Raw genomic sequence first — 21,755 nt, forward strand, 5'->3', positions numbered from 1 at the left:
CAAAAAAAAAAAAAAAAAAAAAATCTTGTCGTTGGAGAAATGCAAATTTAAACCATAATGAAGCACATTATTAGAATGGTTAAAATTAGGGGAAAAAACCCACTATCAATACCAAGTGATGACAAGAGGCAGAGCAATTAGAACCTTCAGACATTGCTGGTACAAATACAAGACAGTACAGCCATTTCAAAATAGTTTGGCAGTTTCTCACAAAGCTAGACATACACTTACCAAATGACCTAGAAATCCTACTCTGAGATATATGCCAAAGAGAAACAAAAACATGTCTACATAAGGACCTGTACATAGCTATTTATTATTGTATCAACTTTATTAATAATTGCCCAAACTGGAAACACTGCAAATTCCCCTCTACTTTAGAGCATATAAATAAACCGTGGCATATCCATTCATTGGACTCCAACTCAGCATGGAACATATAAACTACTGACACATAAAACCTGGGTGAATCTCAAGAGCATCATGTAAAATGAAAGGAAAAGACACAAATGTCTACATATGGATGATTCCACTTATATGACACCCTGAAAAAGGCAAAAATCTCTGGATACTAATCATGCTAGTAGTTGCCAGGGGCTGGGATAGGAGTAGGTTGACCACAGACAGCACAAGGGAACTTTCTTCCATGTGGTAGTGACATGGCTCTATGCATTTGTCAAAATTTATAGAATTGTATACTTTAAAAGGATGAATTTTATTGTATGTAAGTTATACTACTATAAATTTGACTTTTAAAAAAATCCCATGGCTTCCCACAAAATATGCAGGATGAAGCCCAGGCAGCTTACCTTACATTCAGGGTCAGACCTAACCAGCCTCTCCTGCCTTTCTCTCCACTCTAGCTCTTCACACCTTCCACACAGCATTTATAAGGAACCGGGGAGTGTGTCCCAACACATCCTGAGCTTTGTGCTTCCTTTCCTTTCCTCATGCTCTTCTCTGTGTTCTAAATGTTTTCCTTCTCCCTGGAAGAAGTGAACCCTTTCAGAAAGAAAGCTTGGAGTCAACTAGACCAGGGACCAACCCTATTCTGCTATTGTACTAGACAGAGATCAAAAATGGTGCAGCCTGTACGTCTCCTTGCACCAGTGTGTCCTTGGCAATGTGACTTCGCAGCTTCTGCCACTGAGAGGTAGAGTCCACTTCCCTTTCCCTGGAATCTGGGCTGGCCTTGTAACTTGCTTTGGCCAACAGAATGTGGAAGAAGTAATGATGTGGCATTCTGAGCCTAGGCTGCAGAAGGCCTTGCATACTTCCTACCAAGCCTGGCCTCCTCCATGAGAGCAAGCCTGGCTACCTTCTGGAGGATGGGAGTCCACATGGAAGTCTAGGTGTTCCATCCAAGACCATCCAAGACCAACCAACCCCCAACTGACTCACAGGTCCATAGCTATTGTTCTGAGCCACTGAGTTTTGGGCTGGTTTATGATGCAGCAATAGCTCATTGATACAGTTAGTAACTCACTATAGCTCTGGGAAAGTCACTCAGTCTCCTCATCTACATAATAGAAGTAATAATACATACCTCTTGGCGCTTTGTGAGGCCCACAAGAGATGATGTACATATTGACAAGTTCAGTGCCTAGCGCATAGTCAGTCTTTGATCAGTGGTTATTATTGCTTTTCCAAGTCCAGCTCTTACCCAGTTTTTGAGGGCCAGCTCACATGCTGCTTCTTCTAAGCCACCCTCCCTGAATCTCCAGACTGCACGTAGTCTATCCCTTCTTTGAACTCCCCTAGTACTTTCTCCATTCCTCTCCAGTACATTCCATCCTCAACTCGGAGTCCTTCGGAAACATGGTCATGGCCTGAAACACAGGTGTCTGGTTCAGACGTAGACTCCAATCAGAGAAAGATTAAATGATTTATGCAATGGTGGGACAGAAAGTCTGTTTTCCTGTCTCCAGGGCAGTGGCTGCTTCTACAATACAAACATCTCTGCTTTCAAGCGCAAACCCAGAGTGCCTCCTTGCACATCCTTGGCATTCAACAAATGTATCTCAAATTGAAACAGCTAAAGAGAGTGGTGTTTGCTCTCCTTAGGGAGCACTGAAAATGTGTAAGAGTTTTGGGACTTTCACAAAGACTTGAAGCCACCAAAATGCAGGCACCAGGAACTCCTACCTCCTGCCCTTGGGTAGCAGAGTTTGGCTAACTAGGAAGAAGTGGCCTCCCCATCCCTTGCTGAGGGGTGCTGGCTAGAGGGAAAAAGCTGGTAGCAAGTCTTATTTCTTAACAGACAGTGGCCTGAGAGCAGGCTTCATTATTCCCATTCTACAGCTAAGAAAAGAGAGAGCCTTACTTAGTAGCCCAGGGTTATTATGCAGCCAGGAGATGGCAAAGCCAGGACTGGAACCTGCATTTTGAACCTGAAGCCTGTGAATGTGTCAGAGTTCTAACAGGCCAGCCTGGGTAGGAAGTACAGGCTGATCTGAGTGAGCGTCCCTGGATAGAGCAGAGTTCAGGCTGCCTGCTGGGTCCCTGGTATAAATGCTGAGCTCCACAGAGAAACAGGTGTGCCTTGGGAAGTCAGGTGACTTGTCCAATGTTACATGGCTTGAAGGCAACAGAACCCCATTCAACTCCCCAAATTCTTTTTTTAGGGTCTATCATTATGTTTTATAATCCCCTGAGGGTTCCCTACCTGCAATTCAGACTCAGTAAGGCAAAAGGCAAGTCACATTCTGTCACGGTTTGAATATTAAATGTCTCCCAAAGGCCAGGTGCTAAATGCTTGATCACCAGTCTGTGGTGCTATTGGGGAGGGGTGGGGTGGAACCTTCAGGAGGTGGAGCCTAGTGGAAGGACCTTAGGTCATGGCGGGAGTGGACCCTTAAGGGGATATTGAGATACTGCTTGCTCACCCTTGCTCTCTCTCTCTCTCTCTCTCTCTCTCTCTCTCCTTCCTGGCCACCATGAGGTGAGCAGTTCTGCACTGCCACATGCTCCCCATCATAATGGACCCCCCTCACCACAGGCCCAAAAGCCACAGAGCCAACTGATCGTAGACTGAAACTATGACTCAAAATAAACCTTTCCTCCTTTTAAGTTGATTTTCTCAAAGCTTTTTGTTTGTTTTGTTTTTTGTGGTGCTGGGGATTGAACCCAGGACCTTGTGCATGCAAGGCAAGCACTCTACCAACTGAGATATATCCCCAGCCCAAGTTGATTTTCTCTGGTATTTTTTGTCAGAGTAACAGGAAACTGACTAACACACCCTAATGTTGCATATCCCAAGTGGCCCTGTCCAAAGACTCCTTCTGTGTCAACTGCAGTTTGAGTTGCAGGTATGTGTCGGCAAAGAGTCCAGATTCCTACATCCAGACTGCTGATCCCACCCGACTAACCCATCTTTCTTCATTCTTCCACACCCCTTCCCATGCCCACCCCCAGCTATTCAGCCATCCCTCAACAGGCCAAGCTTGCTCACCCCTCCATGCCCACAAGGGCAGCCTACAGCATCTTCCACCTCTACATCTCCTTTCCAGGCAGACCTGGGCATTTTTCTCTCTGTACCCCACACTCCCATCATGCACCTGATGCTGAATCAATCACTTCCCTTTGCCCCACTTGCCTGTGACCTTCGAAGGACAAGGACCCCTGCCCCTAGCAGTGTTTACTAAATTTAACTGAATTATCAACCTTTCTGTCTCCCCATGCCCCCATCCAAGGCCACCATTTCTCCTGGTGCTGAGAGACCACCCCTCCAACCCATGCAAGGAGTGTGTTCCTCCACCTCAAGATGCAATCTCCCACTCCCTTGCCCATCACCTCAAATCTCCACCTCCACCCACTCTCACAAGAAATACAGAAAGGAAGGTGGAAGAAAAGGAAAGGAGGGAGAACTGGAGGGAGGGAGGGAGGAAAGAAGGGAGGGAAGAAATATGGCCTTTTCTGCACTCCACCCTCCCTTGAAGCTAAAGCCCTATCTTTTAGTTGTCTCTATGGCAACCACCTGGCTTCTGTGCTGCATAGTAATTGTGTAGTGGGAGTTGAGGGGAGGAGGAGGGGCACTCTGCAGGTTGAGTTTCCTAAGAGTCCCCCTTCCTACCCAGACTTCCAAATTTCTCAACAAAACAGCATGCACAAATGTCCAGGAGGACAAAGAAAAGTGACCGGGTGAGGGCAGGTGGGATGAGAACAGGAAGATGGGTCAGGATGGAGACCAACTCTGCCTCAGCCTTCCTGGGTTCAAAAAGCCTTCCCCCCTGGTCTCATCTTCCAGAAAGCTTAGGGGAAAGAGAGGAGTAGGTGTTGTGGCCACCAGGAGACAAGTTCTGAGTCCCACCTGCCCTCATTCCTCTTCTTGTGCATTTCCTGTAACTAAGGGGAGGGGAGGAGTGTATTTCCCCATGAAGCTGGGAGCCACTCTGGGGCAGAGCTGCTGTCTCCTCTACAATGTCCCAGGAGCCAGCATGGTGCCTGACATAAGAAGGGCTCATTCTATTTTGAGGAATGTGCACACCAGTGCCATGAACTGACAGTGACTTGGGTAGTGATGTTCTCTCTCCAAACTTCAGTTGTCCCAACTAAGAAACATTGAAATTAATACCTATCCTTTAAAGTTACTGCATAGAATACATACATACAAAACCACTACATGTTGGGGATGTGGCTCTGTGGTTGAATGCCTGCCTAGCATGTGTGAGGCCCTGGGTTCAATCCCAGGTTCTGCCAAAGTAAATAGATAAAAGTTTTTCAAAAATCATTATATATACACTCCAAGAATATCAGAATACATTATTATTACAGAGCATGAACATGGATCTCATTTTCAGACTTTGGGATAAAGAATATGCATTTTAGATTGAAATACTAAAAAGCCAGTCTGCATGCTGAAGTATTTAGGAAATGTGCTGATGTCTTCCATTTGTTTTGAAATTTTTCAAAAATAAAAGATCTTTAATTGGTGAATAGAGTGCTGGGACTGTACCTGTCTAGCAGGAGCAAGGCCATAGGTTCAGTCACCAGTACTGCAAACAAATAAACAAACAAAAAGATGGGTAGAAGGACAGATAGAAAGATATGTCATAAAGCAGGAAGAGTAAAATGTGCTGGGTGTGGTGGTGCATGCTGTAATCCCAGCAGCTCTGGAGTCTGAGACAGGAGAATCATGAGTTCAAAGCCAGCCTCAGCAACATAGCAAGGCCCTAACCAGTTCAGCGGGACCCTGTCCTCTAAATAAAATATAAAAAGGGGGACTGGAGATGTAGCTCAGTGGTTAAGGGCCCCCGGGTTCAATCCCTGGTTCAAGAAAGAGAAAGAAAGAGAGAAAGGGAGAAAAGAGAGAAGGAGAGAAAGAAAAATGTTAATAATATTTTCTAAGAAAGGTTATGCAGGTATACACTATATAATCCTTTCAAGTCTTTTGTGTTTGAAATTTTTCATGATAAAACATCAGACCAAAGATTTTTTTTAAGGAAAAACAACCTTCTGCCAAATCAAACTGGAAGTTTCTTATGTGCTCCTTTCAGGGTTATCCAGACCCCAACCCGCTTCATGAAGGAATGCACTGACACGTCATCTAACAAATATTCATTGAGTTCCTTCTATGACTGCTAGAAAGACACTGGAGCTGGAGAAAAGAGAAGTTTTTTGGTTAGTAGGGACCAAAGGCATGTGAAGAATAATTCCAGAATTACGGAAAAGTGCTCCAACCTGAGGATGTATAAAGTGAGCTTAGAATAAAGAGCCAGGGGAAGCTTCATATTTAAGCAGAGGCCTGGTGGATAAACAAGAGTTTTCCAAATAGTCACCAAAGGAAGGTTGTTTCAAGTACAGATCAGAGTGTGGCCAATGGCCCAATGAGCTAGAAGAGCCAGGGAGTGGTGCAGAGCATGGTCAGGCTGGAGCGGGCTCTCCTGTCCATGTGGCCATAGAGTGGGCAAGTAGTGTTAAGAGGACCTGGCTGGAAGATCCAGAAGGTCCAGAGAGGTGATCAGATGGAACACTTGGTCTACTGGAATATTCAGGAAAAGTAATAACCCTTAGCGATTAAGAATGTAGAATTGAAAATTTCAATGAGTGAATAAGAGAATACTTCCACTCACCTAAAAACAATCACCAGCTCAGATGTGCCTAAGAATGAAGCACTGAGCACCTTTGGCAAATGAATCAGTCCTTGAAACCGTGTATAAGGGACTCCTTCACACCGTGCCACCACTCATCTTCTGGGCCTCTTGGCTCAGTCCTAACTCAGGAGCCCAAGTGGGGTCAGGGGTTGGTAGAAATGAGGAACTTGAGCCCCAGGGAGCATCATTCACCAGCGTGACAATCTGACACCCACCAGACCTATTGATTGGCTCCTGCTCCGAGCATTCACAAGCCTCGATTATGCTTTACTGTGTCCCTGCAGGGCACAATTTATTCCCCTTTCACAGATGGGAAACTGAGGACTGAAAAACAAAGGATGACTCTTGGCTGGAGATGACAACACTTAATTTGTGTAGTCTATCTCAAGAACTCTTGTCCTCCTCTTTCTGTTTGCATTTTTTCTTGATTTTAAAGATAATAAATATTTATTCTGAAAAAAAAAAATCCAACAATTCAGAAATAAACAAGGTAGAATGTGAAAGAACCTGGTAACCCTCCCCTCCAGAGGTAATCATGGTCAACAGTTTGGAGTTTATCTTCCATGTTATGATTTCTCTGCTCATTGATGAATTTCTAAATAGTATCATTATTTTTTTAACTACTCATAGTTATATACTCTTTCAGATGATGTTCATGATCAATTTATCCAGTTCCCCTCTGCCAAGCTCTTTGGGATTTGATTTTAAAGGCATTAAATGTGTAAACCAAAGGAAATAATATTTTCCCAATATCAAGTCTTTCTTTCCATGAAAATGATATTCTCCTTAGTTATCCAGGCTTCTTTAACATCCTTTAGTAAAGATTTATATTTTTCTTCATATGTGCCTTAAATGGACCTTTTTAAGCTTATTCCAATGCATTTTATCATTTGTTTTGCTAATGAGAATGGAACTCTCTTTTTCTCTCAATTCAGTTTTCTATTCGCTGTGCCTGTGGCATAGGAGGGAACTATTCATTCATACATTTCACTGCTCTTGCCTTCTAAGCTTTACAGCTTTAAAATTAACTGTCTTGGAATTTTTTAGCAAACACATATATCATTAAAAACTGCAATGATTTTGCTCTTCCCTCCCAATATTTATATTTCTTATTTATTTTTCTTGTCTTACTGCATTTGCTAGAACCTCCAAAGCAATGCTGAATAATAATGATACAAGAATCCGTGTCTTATTTATGACTTCAGGAAGAAGTGTCTAGTTAATTCAATGGGTTCCTCCTTCTCTTTCAAAGCCCTCCCTCCTCCCTCAGGATTTAAATGCCCCCCTCCATTTCTCCCTCTATTAAAAAATCTCTAACTTTTCCTTGGGTCTTTGACAACAAGAATAAGTTAAACTGCCAGGCACGGTGACACACGCCTGTAATCCTAGCCACTAGGGAGGCTGAGGCAGGAGGATTACAAGTTCAAAGCCAGCCTCAGCAAAAGCAAGGTGCTTAGCAACTCAGTGAGACTCTGTCTCTAAATAAAATACAAAATAGGGCTAGGGATGTGGCTCAGTGGTCAAGTGCCCCTGAATTCAATACCTGGTACCAAAAAAAAAAAAAAAAAAAAGAGTTAAACCACTGCAATTTCTTTCCCTGAATAATGTGCGTTTCCAACCTCTATAAAGAATTTACCAGTGGGGAAAAAGGTACACTTATACACTGCTGGTGGGACTGCAAATTGGTGTAGCCAATATGGAAAGCAGTATGGAGATTTCTTGGAAAATTGGGAATGGAACCACCATTTAACCCAGCTATCCCTCTCCTCTCCTCGGTCTATACCCAAAGGACTTAAAAACAGCATACTACAGGGACACAGCCACATCAATGTTTATAGCAGCACAATTCACAATAGCTAAACTGTGGAACCAACCTAGATGCCCCTCAGTAGATGAATGGATAAAAAAATGTGATATATATATACACAATGCAATATTACTCAGCAATAAAAGAGAATATAATCATTGCATTTGCAGGTAAATGGATGGAGTTAGAAAAGATAATGCTAAGTGAAGTTAGCCAATCCCAAAAAAACAAATGCTGAATGTTTTCTCTGATATAAGGAGGCTGGTTCATAGTGGGGTAGAGAGGGGGAGCATGGGAGGAATAGATGAACTCTAGATAGAGCAAAGGGGAGGGAGGGGAAGGGAGGGGGCATGGGGTTATTAATGATGGTGGAATGTGATGGTCATTATTATCCAAAGTCCATGTATGAAGACATGAATTGGTGTGAATATACTTTGTATACAACCAGAGATATGAAAAATTGTGCTCTATATGTGTAATAAGAATCATAATACATTCTGCTGTCACATATAAATTTAAAAAAATTTTAAAAAGAACTTACCCCTTACATAAATAAATAAAACACAAAATTCTGCCAGAGCATCAACTGCTAAGGGGAGAGTTAGCTGGCATTTGCAACATCCCTACAAAGAGAATCCACAGGACGGAGCACATTCTCAGGATCATCTCATCTAATCCTCATAACAGAGTCTGCAGAGTAGTTATGACCATCTTTTTTCAGATAAAGTCTGTTTGGGAGGTCACAGAGCTAAGTGGCAGATGGAATTCTAAGCCAAGTTGTAAAGGAGAGCCCATGACTCTCAGATGCCTGCGTGTGAGAATAGTGGTGATGGAGTATTTTAGCCCCAAGGGGGAAGAAGACAGAGGGCCCAATGGGACACAGCATCCTTCCCTTCCTTAGAGTCCTTTGCAAAGCAAATGCTGTGTCACCTAGAGCTTTGCTGAAACAGTGGCTGGGAAGGGGTGGCCTGTGGACAGCTGGGCATGGCCTCTTCCTGGCTCCCCCAAATCTTCACACAGGCACTGGTGTGTAGGAAGGACAGACACTGCCCTGGAAAGGAAGGACTGGATTCTAGTCCCTGCTCTCTCTGTCGCCAAGTGTGACAGGGCAAGTTGCTCCCCTTGTTCCCTTCTCTGGTGTTGGTTCAACATCCATAAAATAAGGCTAACCACCTCGGCTAGGAAGGGGGAAAGATCCTTTTGCACACTAACAGTGTTTCTTATGAATTACCATCAAGCAAGGCAGGTGAATGTACGCATTGATCTCTGTTCCCTCTTGCAACCCACTAAAAGATGTACAAAGGGATTTAAATAAAATAGATGACAGAGGAAGAGAGAGGAGATATCAGGGGACAAGGACATAAACATGCTTTGGGGAAGGATCAGCAGACCTGAGAAGGCCGCAGGGAAGACAACAAGAAGCTGTTACTCCTGCTACAAAACCCAGGGCAAGCCTAGGCACTGGAGGCACCAGTGTCTCAAAACACAGGTACCAGATCAATAGGAGAGAGAGCAAGCTACACACGACCCCACCAATCCCTCGCCCCCTCTCAGGGACTGGAGGGTTAGTGCGTGGAGAGGTGCCCCGTGGCCTAGTGGAACTAGGCAGATGGGCACCTCAGCAGGAGTAGAGGGGTGAGGGGAGGTGCACAGACGGCAGGAGGCCCCCCAACCCTTCCCAGAACCAGCAACCACACCTACCCCAACCCAGGATGGAGAAGTCTTTTCTAGTGGAACCAAATAGATCCAGAGAAAAGCCCTAAAAACATTAGAGTGAATGACCAGATCCCCAGCCAGGCTCCTGGTATTGTTATGGTGCTGTCCTCTGACACCTGAACCGATGATGGAGGAAAAGGAACTTACAGGAACAGGACCCAAAGCAGGGAGCAGGACACACTGCGTACTTGACACAGAACTGAGTGTTATTGAAAGAGAAAAAAAAAGAGAGCAACCCACAAGAGCAAAAGATCTCCTGGAAATTAAAAAAATATGAGAGTCAAAATTTTAAAAGGCAAGAAGAGTAGGGTTGGAAAACAAAGACACGGAAATTTTACCAGAAAGACGTAGAACAGAATAGGCAGAGATGGAAAATGAGAAGCTGTGCCCAGTGGCAAACACCTGTAATTTCAGCAGCTCGGGAGGCTGAGGCAGAAGGATCACAAGTTCAAAGCCGGCTTCAGCAATTTTCCCAGTCCCAAATAAAAAGGGATGGGAATGTGGCTCAGTGGTTAAGTCCCCAGAAGGGAAGGTGCTGAGTTTCCAGATGGAGGACACCACTAAATACCCAGCACAGTGGGTGAAAGCCGACCACACCGAGTCACATCACCATGGAATTCCAGAACTCAAGAGAAGGCCCTGGAAACTTCTAGAGAAGAGAAATGCAAGTCACAGAAAGCCAGAATGGCATCAGCCTTCTCCACAGCCATGCTGAAAATCAGGAATCAGGGAGCAAAGCCTTCAAAATCCCAGTTTAGGATTTTATTTTCATCCAAATTATAGATCAGCTGTTGGGAGTGGGAAAAATAAAGAACACTTTCAGGCATGCAGTCTGTCAAAAGAAAATCCTACCTTCCAAAGTTCCTTCTCAGGAACCCTCTGGAATAAGAGAGTGAATCAAGAAAGAGGAAGGCACAGGATTACTTTGATAAAAATAAAAGATTTTTTGAAATTGCACTCAACAGCTGTTCGTTTTTTTTTTTTTCCCTGAGCAATCTGGTCCCCAGGATCTGGTCCCCGAGCCTCACAATTTCTAGAAAACAAAACACTGAATTCTAAAGTGCATGTTTATTCACATTTGAACATTTCTGAAATTGAGATTATATTGCAACAGATGGCCTCTTAGGCCAACACAACACATTTAATATTTACAATCTCCTTTCTATTTTCCACGTCATTTTATGTACCTTTTCTCTCTTAAGTTTCACAACAACTTCCTGAAATGAGTTTAACAACCCCTTTGTGAGCCCCAGGGAATTAAGACTCCGTGCAGTGGAGTTATCCAGGCTGTGTGGGTCAGGGATAGAGGATTCAGTGTTGAGTAAGTACCTTTTCCTTACCAAAAATTTTAGATCATCATCTCATTTGAGCCTCCTCAGCCACCTGCTCATTTGACAGTTGAAGGAAACTAGGCTCAAAGGAGTTAAGCAACACGCCCCAACTCACACAGCCAGTAGTTGGCACGTAGGTGGTCACGATCTGAAGGTGACCGTCTCTGCACTGCCTCTGCTGTTTGGCTGGCTTTAGAGGGAAGCAGTCATGTTCCATGGGAACCAAGCATGGGGAACCCCCAGTCCATCCCAGGGTCAACCCTCCCCCTCCCCTCCCCCCCTTGCCCCTCTCCTGCAGCTCCAGCTGCACTCACTGCATGATCCTGTCCCGGTTCAGATCTGAGAGGTAGCGCTTGGGTTCACCCATGTACAGGGACCGGTATCGCTGCCGTGTGTCCTTGTTCTCCAATCGCGTGGTATTGAGGTAGCGGCCCACCCCTACTGGGTTCTGTGCCAGGGAGAAGAGGGCAGGACATTAGCAAGCCTGCCTCAGACACGTGATCTCAGGCCTCCTCCTCTCCCCTCCGACCCTGCCTACCCCAGCTGTTACGAGTTGGATCACGCCCCCCAGAAAAGATATGCTGAAGTCCTAACCCCAGTACCTGGGAATGTGACCTTTATGGGAATAGAGTGGTTTCAGATACAATGGGCTAAGATCATTGGCATAGGGTGGGACCCTGATCCAAGGTGTCGGCCACCCTCAGAGGCAGAGATTAGAGAGTTGCATTCACAAGGTGGGGAACACTGAGGATCCCAAGGATCGCTGCCAGGAGCTACAAAGAGGCAAAGAAGGACCCTCCCCTACAGGTTTCAGAGGGAGCGTGTTCCTGCTGACACTTGATCTCAGTCATCTAGCCTCCACAGCTGCTCTTTCTGAGAGCTCGGTTCTGGTTGTGAAGCATGTCTGCAGTGCTCTGTCCCGCAATCCTAGGAAGCGCATCCACCATCCCACCTAGATATCTGCCTACAGAGGTTCAGGCAGGAGACGAAATTTGCCAGGGTGACACAGCAAAGCAGAATAAAGGCAGGACAGGAATCCAGCCAATCACAGGCAGCAGTGCTGAGGGGACACATGCCGACCCAGCGTCTAGACCAGTGTCCAGTGGACTGCCTCCCACAGGACCACAGGAGAGGTCTACTCAGGAACATGGGCTCCCTGCTTGGGGTCCTGTCCCATCACTGAAACCCATCACATGTCAGCCCTTCCTACTTCAGATGATGACCTTGAGGTGGCAGTGTGGTCATCTGGCTCCAGTCTAAACATTTAACTGGGGGGACCCAAAAGCTCAGGTTGGGGAGTACAGGATAGGGAGGGGTGGAACCATAAGAAGGTGAGTAAATTATAAGTAAGATGTGCCAAGGGAGACTAGGACAGACCTTAAAAACAGTCACTCAGGGGCTGGGGATGTGGCTCAGTGGTAGAGTGCTCGCCTAGTACGTGCGAGACCCTGGGTCTGATCCTCAGCACCACATAAAAATAAATAAAATAAAGGTATTGTGTCCAGCTATAACCGAAAAATAAAATATTAAAACAAACAAACAAACAAACAAAAAAAAAAAACCCAATCGTTCAAAGTCAGGCAGAACTCCCCTGAGCTACTGGAGTCAGGACAGGGCTACCTGAAGGGGACAGAATGCACAGAAGACCCTGGGGTGCACAGAATGTGCTCTTGAATGCTCTGGGGGTTGGTCACAGAACAGGAATCCAGCCAACCACAGGCTGATCACAGGGCAAAGGCATTCTTTGGAGTTGTTCACTTAGGATTTCCTGTGTCTTTCTGTGCAATCATTAGTCGCCAATAAAAGGTGCACTTAAAAACTGAAGGGAGGGAGGGAGGAACAGAGTGAGGACAGGCCTTTGGCCATGTGTGTACATGAAGGAGGCATGTGCAAAGCCCAAGAACTGGCCTTTTATACAAGAACACTGCAAGCTTATAAGTTCCATCACACACATGGGGATGGCTGCCTCTGGGGACAAGGAAGAGAACAGGGTCAAGATGGGGGGACTTGCTGACCCAGGGATGAAAAATGGGCCAGCTCCAGCAGCTGCCCCTGAGGCCACAAGACAAATACAAAGAGAAAATGAAAAAATCGTTTCCCTGGGAAACTAAGAGAATGGGCCAGGGTGGTCTGAGATGGCTTAGCTGGCTGCTTCTCAAAGTGTGGTCCCTGGAACAACCTCATCACCGTCATCTGAAAACTTGTTAGAAATGCCAATGCTTGGGCCCTATCAGGCCTGCTGTGTCAGCCACCTCTGTCCTAACAAGCCTGCAATGGTGCTGCTACCTGGAGTTAGACAAAGCCTTGGCAGAAGAAAGACAGTGGGAGGGAGGGAAAGATGGCCTCCAGCTCCATTTGAGGATCAGTGCTCAGGGGCAAGGAGGGTTCAAGGCTGCCTATAGAGGCAGGGGGGTTCCCTGCCTGTCACACATATCCGCCACCCCAGGCCCACTCACCCAGCTTCCCAAAACTATCTGGTTGGTCTTTACACCTGAACGCTTAGAGGCCAGGAGGAATGGCGGCCGGTTGACGTGTTTGATCTCCGTCTCTTGAGGAAGCCATGAACCAGGGCCAGATGTGTTCTAGGGGAAGAAATGAAGGCCAAGCATTGAAGAGGTCCTGGAAGTACCCAGCCAGGGCAGGTGGGGGTTCCTGGCAGTAGTCTTACCTGCTCAGCAATGCTGGGCCTTGAATCAAGGACAGGGGACACGAGGGGACCCTGTAGTGCCCTCATGACCCATGCATCCCACTTTAACCACCCCCAGCCTGACATCTCTTCTCAGGTTCCTGAGAGACCTCATGGTCGGGCAGGGTCCAGAGAGATACTCCAGACAGCAGCCTGGGGAGAGACGGCACACAGGCCCTGGAGCGGGGTGCCAGCCCAGCTCATTCCCTCCCCTGCTGGGGGAACCCGGCAAATCCCTTCCAGCAAATCCCTTCCCAGGTCTGGGCCTTGGTTTCCTTTTGTGAAATACAAATGCTGACCCCTGGGGGTGTGGTGGAAAATGGCCAGCAGGCCTTCAGAAGCTGCCTGTGTCTTGTTTTCCTCTGCCCATTCCAACTCCAGGTCCATGCCCTTCTAGACAGACCCAGCCTGGGGGGCCTGAAGAAAGCCCAGGGCCTATACAGAGCACTGACTGTCCCCTTCAAGTCCCCCACCCTAGAGAGCACTGCCTTGAACCAGGCTGAGCCTGCTAGTCCCTGGATGGAGCAGGTGGGCAGACCTCTGAAGGTGGACCCTGCTGCGAGCCATTAGCCAAGTAGGTATGACAATTTCCTTGCCAGCGTACCCCATGTTGCTTAGTGGAAGGACTCGTGGAAATAGGACATTTTGCAGTGACATTGCATGTAGGTGACCTTGGGACCCCTTACAATCTGCCAGATCCAGTCTCCCCTTGCCCTCTCTCCAGCTCTGGAGGGCCAGTGGGGGAGGGCAGCATGGATATCAACACTGGCTGAGCATGACCAGGGAACCAGGCACGGCAGGCTCTAAGCTTCTAGAAAAATCTAATGCTCACAGCCGCCTCTCTGTCCTCAGAGGGCAGGTGTATAATGAGGCTGGCAGAAGAAGAAAAGTGTAAGGCCAGGATTGGAAACAGGTGGGTCTGTCCCTAAAAATGAGCTTCTCGGGGCTGGGGTTATGGCTCAGCGGTAGAGCGCTTGCTTTGCATGTGCAAGGCCCTGGGTTCGATCCTCAGCACCACATAAAAATAATTTTTAAAAAAAGTTATTGTGTACACTACAAAAAAATAAAAATATTTTTTTTAAAAAATGAGCTTCTCCCCGCCACAAACAAGCCACCACACCCCACCTCCCCAGCCCATAAGGGAGCTGCCTTTGGACACTGACTAGTTTTCGGGGGCACTGGCTAAGGGTGGACCAGTAAATCCTCTCTGGAGGGGTTTTCGGGTCGCGGGGAATTTCTGAAAAAACTCCATGCTTCTTATTGTGACGTGAGTTAAGTTCATCCACGAAGCTCTTGAAATTCACCAGTTCCCTGGGCCTTTTTTTCTGAGAGAGAGAGAGAGAGAGAGAGATGTTATTGCAGAAAAGTCAAGAGCTCACCCTCTTCTTGACCCTCACTCACCAGTAATCCAAGGTGTCATTCACTACCCCACTGGGACATCCCTGGGTCAAGCTATGCAAGGGCCAGGCCAGCCCCAAGTCCCACTATGGCCCCAGGTTGGGGGTGGGGTCAGTCTTTTGCACCCTCCACCTCTGGGTTACACCCTGAGACCCAGCATGCCTTTATCCATTCTTTCTTTCCCTGATTTATTGGACATATAATGAGGCAGGCACTGGTCTAAGCAGGAATCATATTTTGAATATATAAAAACCAGTGTAAGGGGCTGGGGATGTGGCTCAAGCGGTAGCGCGCTCGCCTGGCATGCGTGCGGACCGGCTTCGATCCTCAGCACCACATACAAAGATGTTGTGTCTGCTGAAAACTAAAAAATAAATATTAAAAATTCTCTTTCTCTCTCTCTCACACTCTCACTCTCTCTTTAAAAAAAAAAAAACAGTGTAACTGGCAGAGAGCAGAGAATTTTTAGGGCCACAAAACTATGATGTAGGATATGAAAACAGTGGATACAGTCATGTGTGTCAAAACCCACAAAAAGAACACCACCAAGAGTGAGCCATCTTGCAAACTTTAGGCTTGGTTGACAAAGGTGTATCACTGTAGGTCCACTGATCATAACAAATGGACCACTCTGGCGCAGGATCTTGACAGGGGTGGGAGGGGGAAAAGATCCATAGAAACTCTACTTGCCACTCAATTTTGCTGTGAACCTAAAATTGCTCTATAAAGTAAAGTCTATGAGGACAGAACAAACAAGCACAGGCAGTGTGGCCTGGCACCTGCCAATCAGAGTCGACTGGCTGCAGCACCAACAGAGGGTCCCGGAAGCCCCTGTGGCAGGATGGTGGTTTCCATGACTGGTCAGTGAAAGTCTGAGGGATTCCAGGGAGCAGGCAGGTCTCAGGGCAGAGGCTCTTAACCAAGTGGCCCAGACGTATTTACACATTAACCACCACTCTTCTAGCTCTGACACCCTCTTCACCTGCTAACACTCCAAAATTTCTTTCCTAGTCATAGATGATTGTTTCTCTTTCATTAAGATATGGACTCCCCAGGGCTGGCCTCCCGCACCTAGACTGATAGTAGACAGAGGGTGAACACGCAGTGGAGGCTGTGTGAACAGGTAGGTGGTCAATGACTCAGTCCCAACTGCTATGAGCACAAGGAAAACAGAGCCCAGTGAGCTGTGGAATCCCGTGACAGGAATGTGATGGGGGCAGGAAAGGTAGCGGCAAGCTGGAATCCTACCCCAGCTTCCCCTCCCGCTTGTCAGTTCTCTGCCTCATTAGCAGAGCACTGACACTAGCCCAGCCCCTGTGCTGGGTCTGTGAAGCCTGGGAAATGCTTCTGGAATAGTGGGACACCCACATTTGTGTCTTCAAGAGCCCTGCAGGCCCCACAGCTAGTCACCCACACAACCCTGACATCATGGGTCACCTGAGCCCCAGTGCAGCACCTGCTGGTGCAGAGAAGAGAACTGGCCACAGAATCAGACAGTCTACCCGGAGTCCAATTCCAGCTCTGCTGTGTGGCCAGCCTCAGTCTCCTCATTCAATACAGGAGCCGACGTGTCCCTCCCTGGCTCTGGGGGTGAAGGGGGCAGGGTGTGGGAAGGGCACTGGGCAGCATTTGGCACATAAAGCAGTGGTCCTAGGATAGGCGAGTAAGGGCTGTTATCTGCTGAGGAAATAACCCCATGAGCTACCCAGGTACACACCTGCACAGAGTAATGTCCAAAAGGCAGGGGCTTGCTTCGGTCACCAGAGAAAATGTCATAGGGGCCGCGGGTGCCAGTAGATCGTGCCAGGTAGGTCTCGATGCCAGTTTTGAAGGAGTAGGTGCCAGGTCCTAAACCACTCCCCTAGAGCACGGCATTGTGACAGTGTCTGGTGGGGAGCCATGGGGGTAGGCCTCTCAGGCCCTCAGTTTCCCCATCAACCCTAGGAACCCCTTCCAGAACCACGTGAAAGAGCCTGGCCAGGTTGGGGGTACCTGAGGAGCCTCAGGTGGTGACTTGTTTGACATCCTGCACATGAGGCCCTCGGAATGGGACCGGTTCCAGGCATTCTCCTCCAGCCGCGTGTATGGGTTGCCCTTCTCCCCATAATTCCCGGGGCCTGGATAATAGTTCTGTGGGACACAAAGTGGGGACATACAGGCCACCAGTCCTGCTCTCATTGTTGGTGCATCTGAGGAAAAGGCTTATAAGATCTCCACCCCCACATGGGGAACAGGATTTTCAGGCTGCCCGAGTGTCCCCACCCCCAACGCACACATCACCCATGAGCCTCCAAGCTCACGCCTTCACCTCTAAGTCTGTCTTCGTCACGAGGACCCGCTGTCTGGTCCAAGGCATGCCTTACCATTTGCTTTCTACATGCCATGCTTCAGCAAGCACCGCTCCTTGTGCAGCCTGAGCACATGACATTCTGCCAAACCTCCCTGCCCTGGCTAGCTTTTGCCTCACGCCACCTCAAACGCCTGTCCTGCTCTCTTCACCTTGGGAAATTCTACTAATCCTGCAAAGCCAGCTGGAACATCATCTCTCCGGAGAATGAAGGCTTCCTTCTCCTGTCACCCCAGGGAGTTGCCTGCTTCATGGTCTCAGCAGTTTCGTCCTTGGCACCCACACCTGCGTGAATGGCTTTCTCACTGTGTGGTGAACAGTGCCGGGGAACAGAAACAACTGGAGTCCTGGTTCAGATCCAGGCACAGCTGCTTCCTAGCTGAATGAGCTCAGGCTTCCTGAGCTTTACGGTGCATATTGATAACAAGGGGATGGCAATACCTTCCTCCAGGGTAACAACTACCAAGTTCAATAAGGTCTGAAAGTCCCCTGAACAGTGCCTGGCACATAGTGAGCATCCACACATAAGCAGGGCAGAATGACTGACAGTCCTGGGGGGCAGGAGGAGTTAAGAACTGTGACTGGAATGACCATCTGGAGCCTGGACTGCCAGGGTCAAAGGGTGGCCCTTTGTGGGGAGAATCTACCTGCAGTATAGGGGATGGGTGGGCATCCTTAGGCAGAGACCTGGCAGGACTTTTTCAGCGGGTCTGCACCTTTTAGCCACGTGGGGTCACTGCTGCTCCACAGATGGTTCAGCCCTGTCTACCTCTGGGTCCTGGAAGCTGGCCCTGGGCGGAGATATCAGGGACTTGGGGAGCTCAAGCCACTGTGGGCATCAGATAGTTTGTCCCCAGAAGAATGAGACTATACCTTGCCTCCCTCCAAAGCTCAGGTGCCCTGGTGTGTTCTAGAGAAAATCCCCAAGGGTAGGAAGGAAGCTGGGCCCCTAAATTGTGTGCTAGATGTATCGAAAGCCTTAGTATCTTGGTCCTGGTGGCAACCTGATGAGATCATGTTGACACCATCCACAGTTAACAGAAAGGGACCCTGAATCTCAGAGAGGCAAGCCACATGTCCAGATTCCTCCCACATCCAGAAACAGGCATGAGGGCTCCGGCTCTAAGACCCTGTCCTTCCTGAGCCCATACTGTTTGCCTGGCACTGGGATAGGGGACAGAGTGCACTACAAGTCCTGGGGTGCGCCCTGACCCAGGAGTTCATGGATGGAGCTAAGCTCTGTGTTGGGTTTGTCAGCATAATCTCATTTCTTCCATAAGATCTTCAAGTTTAGAAGTTTTATATCACATTAGGCTGGTGTGAAAGCCTGATTTTTAACTAGAATGTGATGTTGTCAGAGCTTTTAGGACCCAGGCAGGATTAATTGGAGAAGAGAGTTGAGGAATGAATGGTCACTAATAAGAAATATATGTAATATATATAAATATATGTAATTTACATTATATATGTATTTACATAACATATAATTTTTAAAATTTATGTGTGTGTATGTGTGTGTGTGTGTATATATATATATATATATATATATATAAATAAAATCTGGAGCTTGAAGAATGAGAAGGATCCCCAAAGAAAGATATGGGAGTAGGTGGGAAGTTCCCCCAAGCAGAAGGAGCAAACACAGATTCCCTAGTGCTGGAGACACTCTCAGACTTGTCCCCCCAACTTCTCTGCTATCAGCTGGGTTGAACCCCACAGAGACTCTCTCCTGGACAGAAAAGGAACAAAATCCAAGAACTGAGGGAACCAAGCCTCTGGGCTTTGTTTATATGATGGACACCTTGGATTCCAATTCTGCTACTGTCACCTAGTAGCTCTGTGACCTTTGAGTGGTTTGACCACTCACACCCTCTACTCCAGTTTTGTCACCTGTGAACACAATAGTGGTGCTTCCTTCATAGGGCTGTTGTGAGGATTAAATTAATTAGTACATGGCAAGTGCTGGTGGGTATCAGCTATTATTATTTGGATTGGAAGGCAGTGACTCACTTTCAAAGGCCTCCAGGCACTCTGCTCCCTAGGGGGTGAGGGGGGAGCTTCTGCACCTGGAGATGCATCCATTTACTCTCTGTCCACTGGTCTAATTTGCCAAGCGTGCTGGCACCCGGGTCCTTAGCCTCTGCTGTTCCCACTGTCTGGAATGTTCAAACACAGATATCATAAGTCTCTATTGCTCATGTCCTGCAAGTTATGCTCAAATGGCACTTCCTCCCAGAGGCCTTTCCTCACTGTGTTCTATAAACTGCCCTGCTGGCACTCTCTAGCTCTTCCCTGTGTCATTTGTCCTCTTAGCCCCAATTAAATATGTATTTCCTTCTTTGATCTATTGTTTTTACCACTAGGATGTCTGTTCTATGAGGGCAGGAACCTTGTCTTTGTTGTTGTTGTTGTTATTATTATTAGTGTAGTTGGACACAATGCCTTTATTTATTTTTATGTGGTGCTGAGGATCGAACCCAGGGCCTCGCACATGCTAGGTAAGCACTCTACCGCTGAGCCACAACCCAAGCCCCTTATCTTTGTTATTTCCAGATCCCCAAGGCCTAAGACAGAACTTAGTAGGCACTTACTGGTGATTTCCTGGTTGGCTGACTGGATACATAAATGGATGAATTCATTGAGCACCTAATATATGCTGGGTTATTTTCTGGGAACCTAAAAATGAACCAGACCCATCCCTGCTGAAATCGTGACAGCCAGGGAAGCAGAGGGACCGTGGAGACCCAGGGGAGAGTCTGGCCAAGTCTGGGGAAGAGACAGGTACAAGGAAGGGCATTTCCAGAACCACCCAGGCTGCATGGTCTGCCACAGACTGCATGGTGGGGTGGAAGGATTCCTCTGCAGACAGCCAAGAGGAGCTCAGAACACGTACCCCAATGAGACCTCGGAAGCGGATCTCCCCAGAGCTAAGCAGCCCCCGCTTGCTGCCTGGCTTCTGCTGCAACTGTTGTAAGAAGTCTTTGAAGTTGTAAGAGCCAGGTCCCAGCTTTTGCTCCTGCACCAAAAGAACACGAGAGGAAAACTATAAACTAGGGAATGTCCACACAGGAAGGAGCCCAAGGGATGGTGTTGCTCCCTCAAGAATGAGCTCTGCCTGGCCCTGCCCCAAGCTATGCTTGGAGCAGCCGTAATAAATCAGGAGACATGCCCCAGTGGGCATGGTGCAAAGCCCTCACCTGCAACTTCCTCTCTCTCACAACGGTCTGGTACCGGAAGTGGGGCAGCTGGGTCAGCCGGATGGCTTGCTGGGCCAGAGCCCAGCCTGTGTCCACCTCCTTCTTCAGCTTCTTTTTGCTGAAGCAGGTCTCCTTGGAGCTATAGGTTCCAGGACCTATGTGGGACTGAGAGGGAGTGTGGTCAGAGTGGGATAGTCACATCCACCCAGGCCAACCCCAGAGCAAATCCTCCCCAAGCTGCCCTTGACCTGTGATTGGGCCAGAGTAACAATCTGGCCCAATCACAGGTAAGTTATCCCCCAGCAGTAAGCCTGGCACCCAGAGGTTGGTCCTCAAGGAGCTCTCACGACCTCCTCTGTCACTGGGCTTTTTCCATTGAGGGAGGTACAGTGAGTCCTTGAGAGCCTGCCGCTGGACAGAACAGGAGCTAGGAAAGGAAGCCAGGTCACCTGTGGCCCCCAGCATGCTGTTTCACCTACCGTCCTGCATTTATCAAACACATCAGAAGCCTGACTCAGAGGCAGGCTCAGTGCTGGGGGATGTGACACAGCTGACACAGCTCAGCTGCCACCAGGGTGGGCCTCTCAGAGGAGCAGTGGCCAGACCACGTGGGAGGCGGCAGGGAGGCAGTGCCCACTCACCACTTCCTCAGAATGATGCGTGGAGTACGGGGTCTCTGTGAAGGTGCTGTATTTCTTCTGGTTGGGATAAACAGCAGACACATCAAATCTAGGAGGGACAGAGGCCCAGTAAGAGCCCAAAGCCTGGCACCTGGCCCTGATCTGGGTGGTCCTCAGGATGGGAGGAATTGGCTTCCTAGAGAAGGTGACTTTGGAACCAGTCCATGAAGAACAGAAGGGTTGTAGTGGCTTTGACCATCAGGGTGCTGCTCCACCCGAACCATCCCACCCACACCCACCCTCCTGCTCCTTCTTCCAGCTTGGTGTTTCTCCAAAGACCTTAGCACTCCCCAACATATCTCCCCCTACCACACCACACACACACACACACACACACACACACACACACATTCCCACAAGAATGCAAACTCCTTAAGTGTACAGTTTACTGTTTTGCTCACTGCTGTAGCCACAGATCCTAGGATTGTGCAGGGCACATAGTAGGTCATAGAGAGAGAGAGAGAGAGAGAGAGAGAGAGAGAGAGAGAGAGAGAGAGAGAG

The 21,755-nt window shown here is 47.8% G+C and overlaps 1 protein-coding gene across 2 annotated transcripts in view; it reads right to left on the reverse strand.

Annotated features, from left to right (window-relative positions):
- The window catches only part of Lexm (lymphocyte expansion molecule), a 29,172-nt gene that overhangs the window by 3,685 nt on the left and 3,732 nt on the right, over window positions 1-21,755 (reverse strand). For both annotated transcript variants that reach the window (XR_007351995.1, XM_048815320.1), the window contains exons 2-9: window positions 21,216-21,303; window positions 20,575-20,739; window positions 20,271-20,393; window positions 17,023-17,160; window positions 16,748-16,891; window positions 14,796-14,957; window positions 13,403-13,528; window positions 11,261-11,394 (exon numbers count right to left, since the gene is read on the reverse strand). Coding sequence is in view for 1 of the 2 variants with exons in the window: in XM_048815320.1 (XP_048671277.1) it covers window positions 11,261-11,394; window positions 13,403-13,528; window positions 14,796-14,957; window positions 16,748-16,891; window positions 17,023-17,160; window positions 20,271-20,393; window positions 20,575-20,739; window positions 21,216-21,303 (1,080 nt within the window). In the remaining variant the exon portion in view is untranslated. The remainder of the gene's footprint in view (window positions 1-11,260; window positions 11,395-13,402; window positions 13,529-14,795; window positions 14,958-16,747; window positions 16,892-17,022; window positions 17,161-20,270; window positions 20,394-20,574; window positions 20,740-21,215; window positions 21,304-21,755) is intronic.

Source organism: Marmota marmota, unplaced genomic scaffold (genome assembly GCF_001458135.2).
Source record: "Marmota marmota marmota unplaced genomic scaffold, marMar, whole genome shotgun sequence".
Taxonomy (NCBI): domain Eukaryota; kingdom Metazoa; phylum Chordata; class Mammalia; order Rodentia; family Sciuridae; genus Marmota; species Marmota marmota.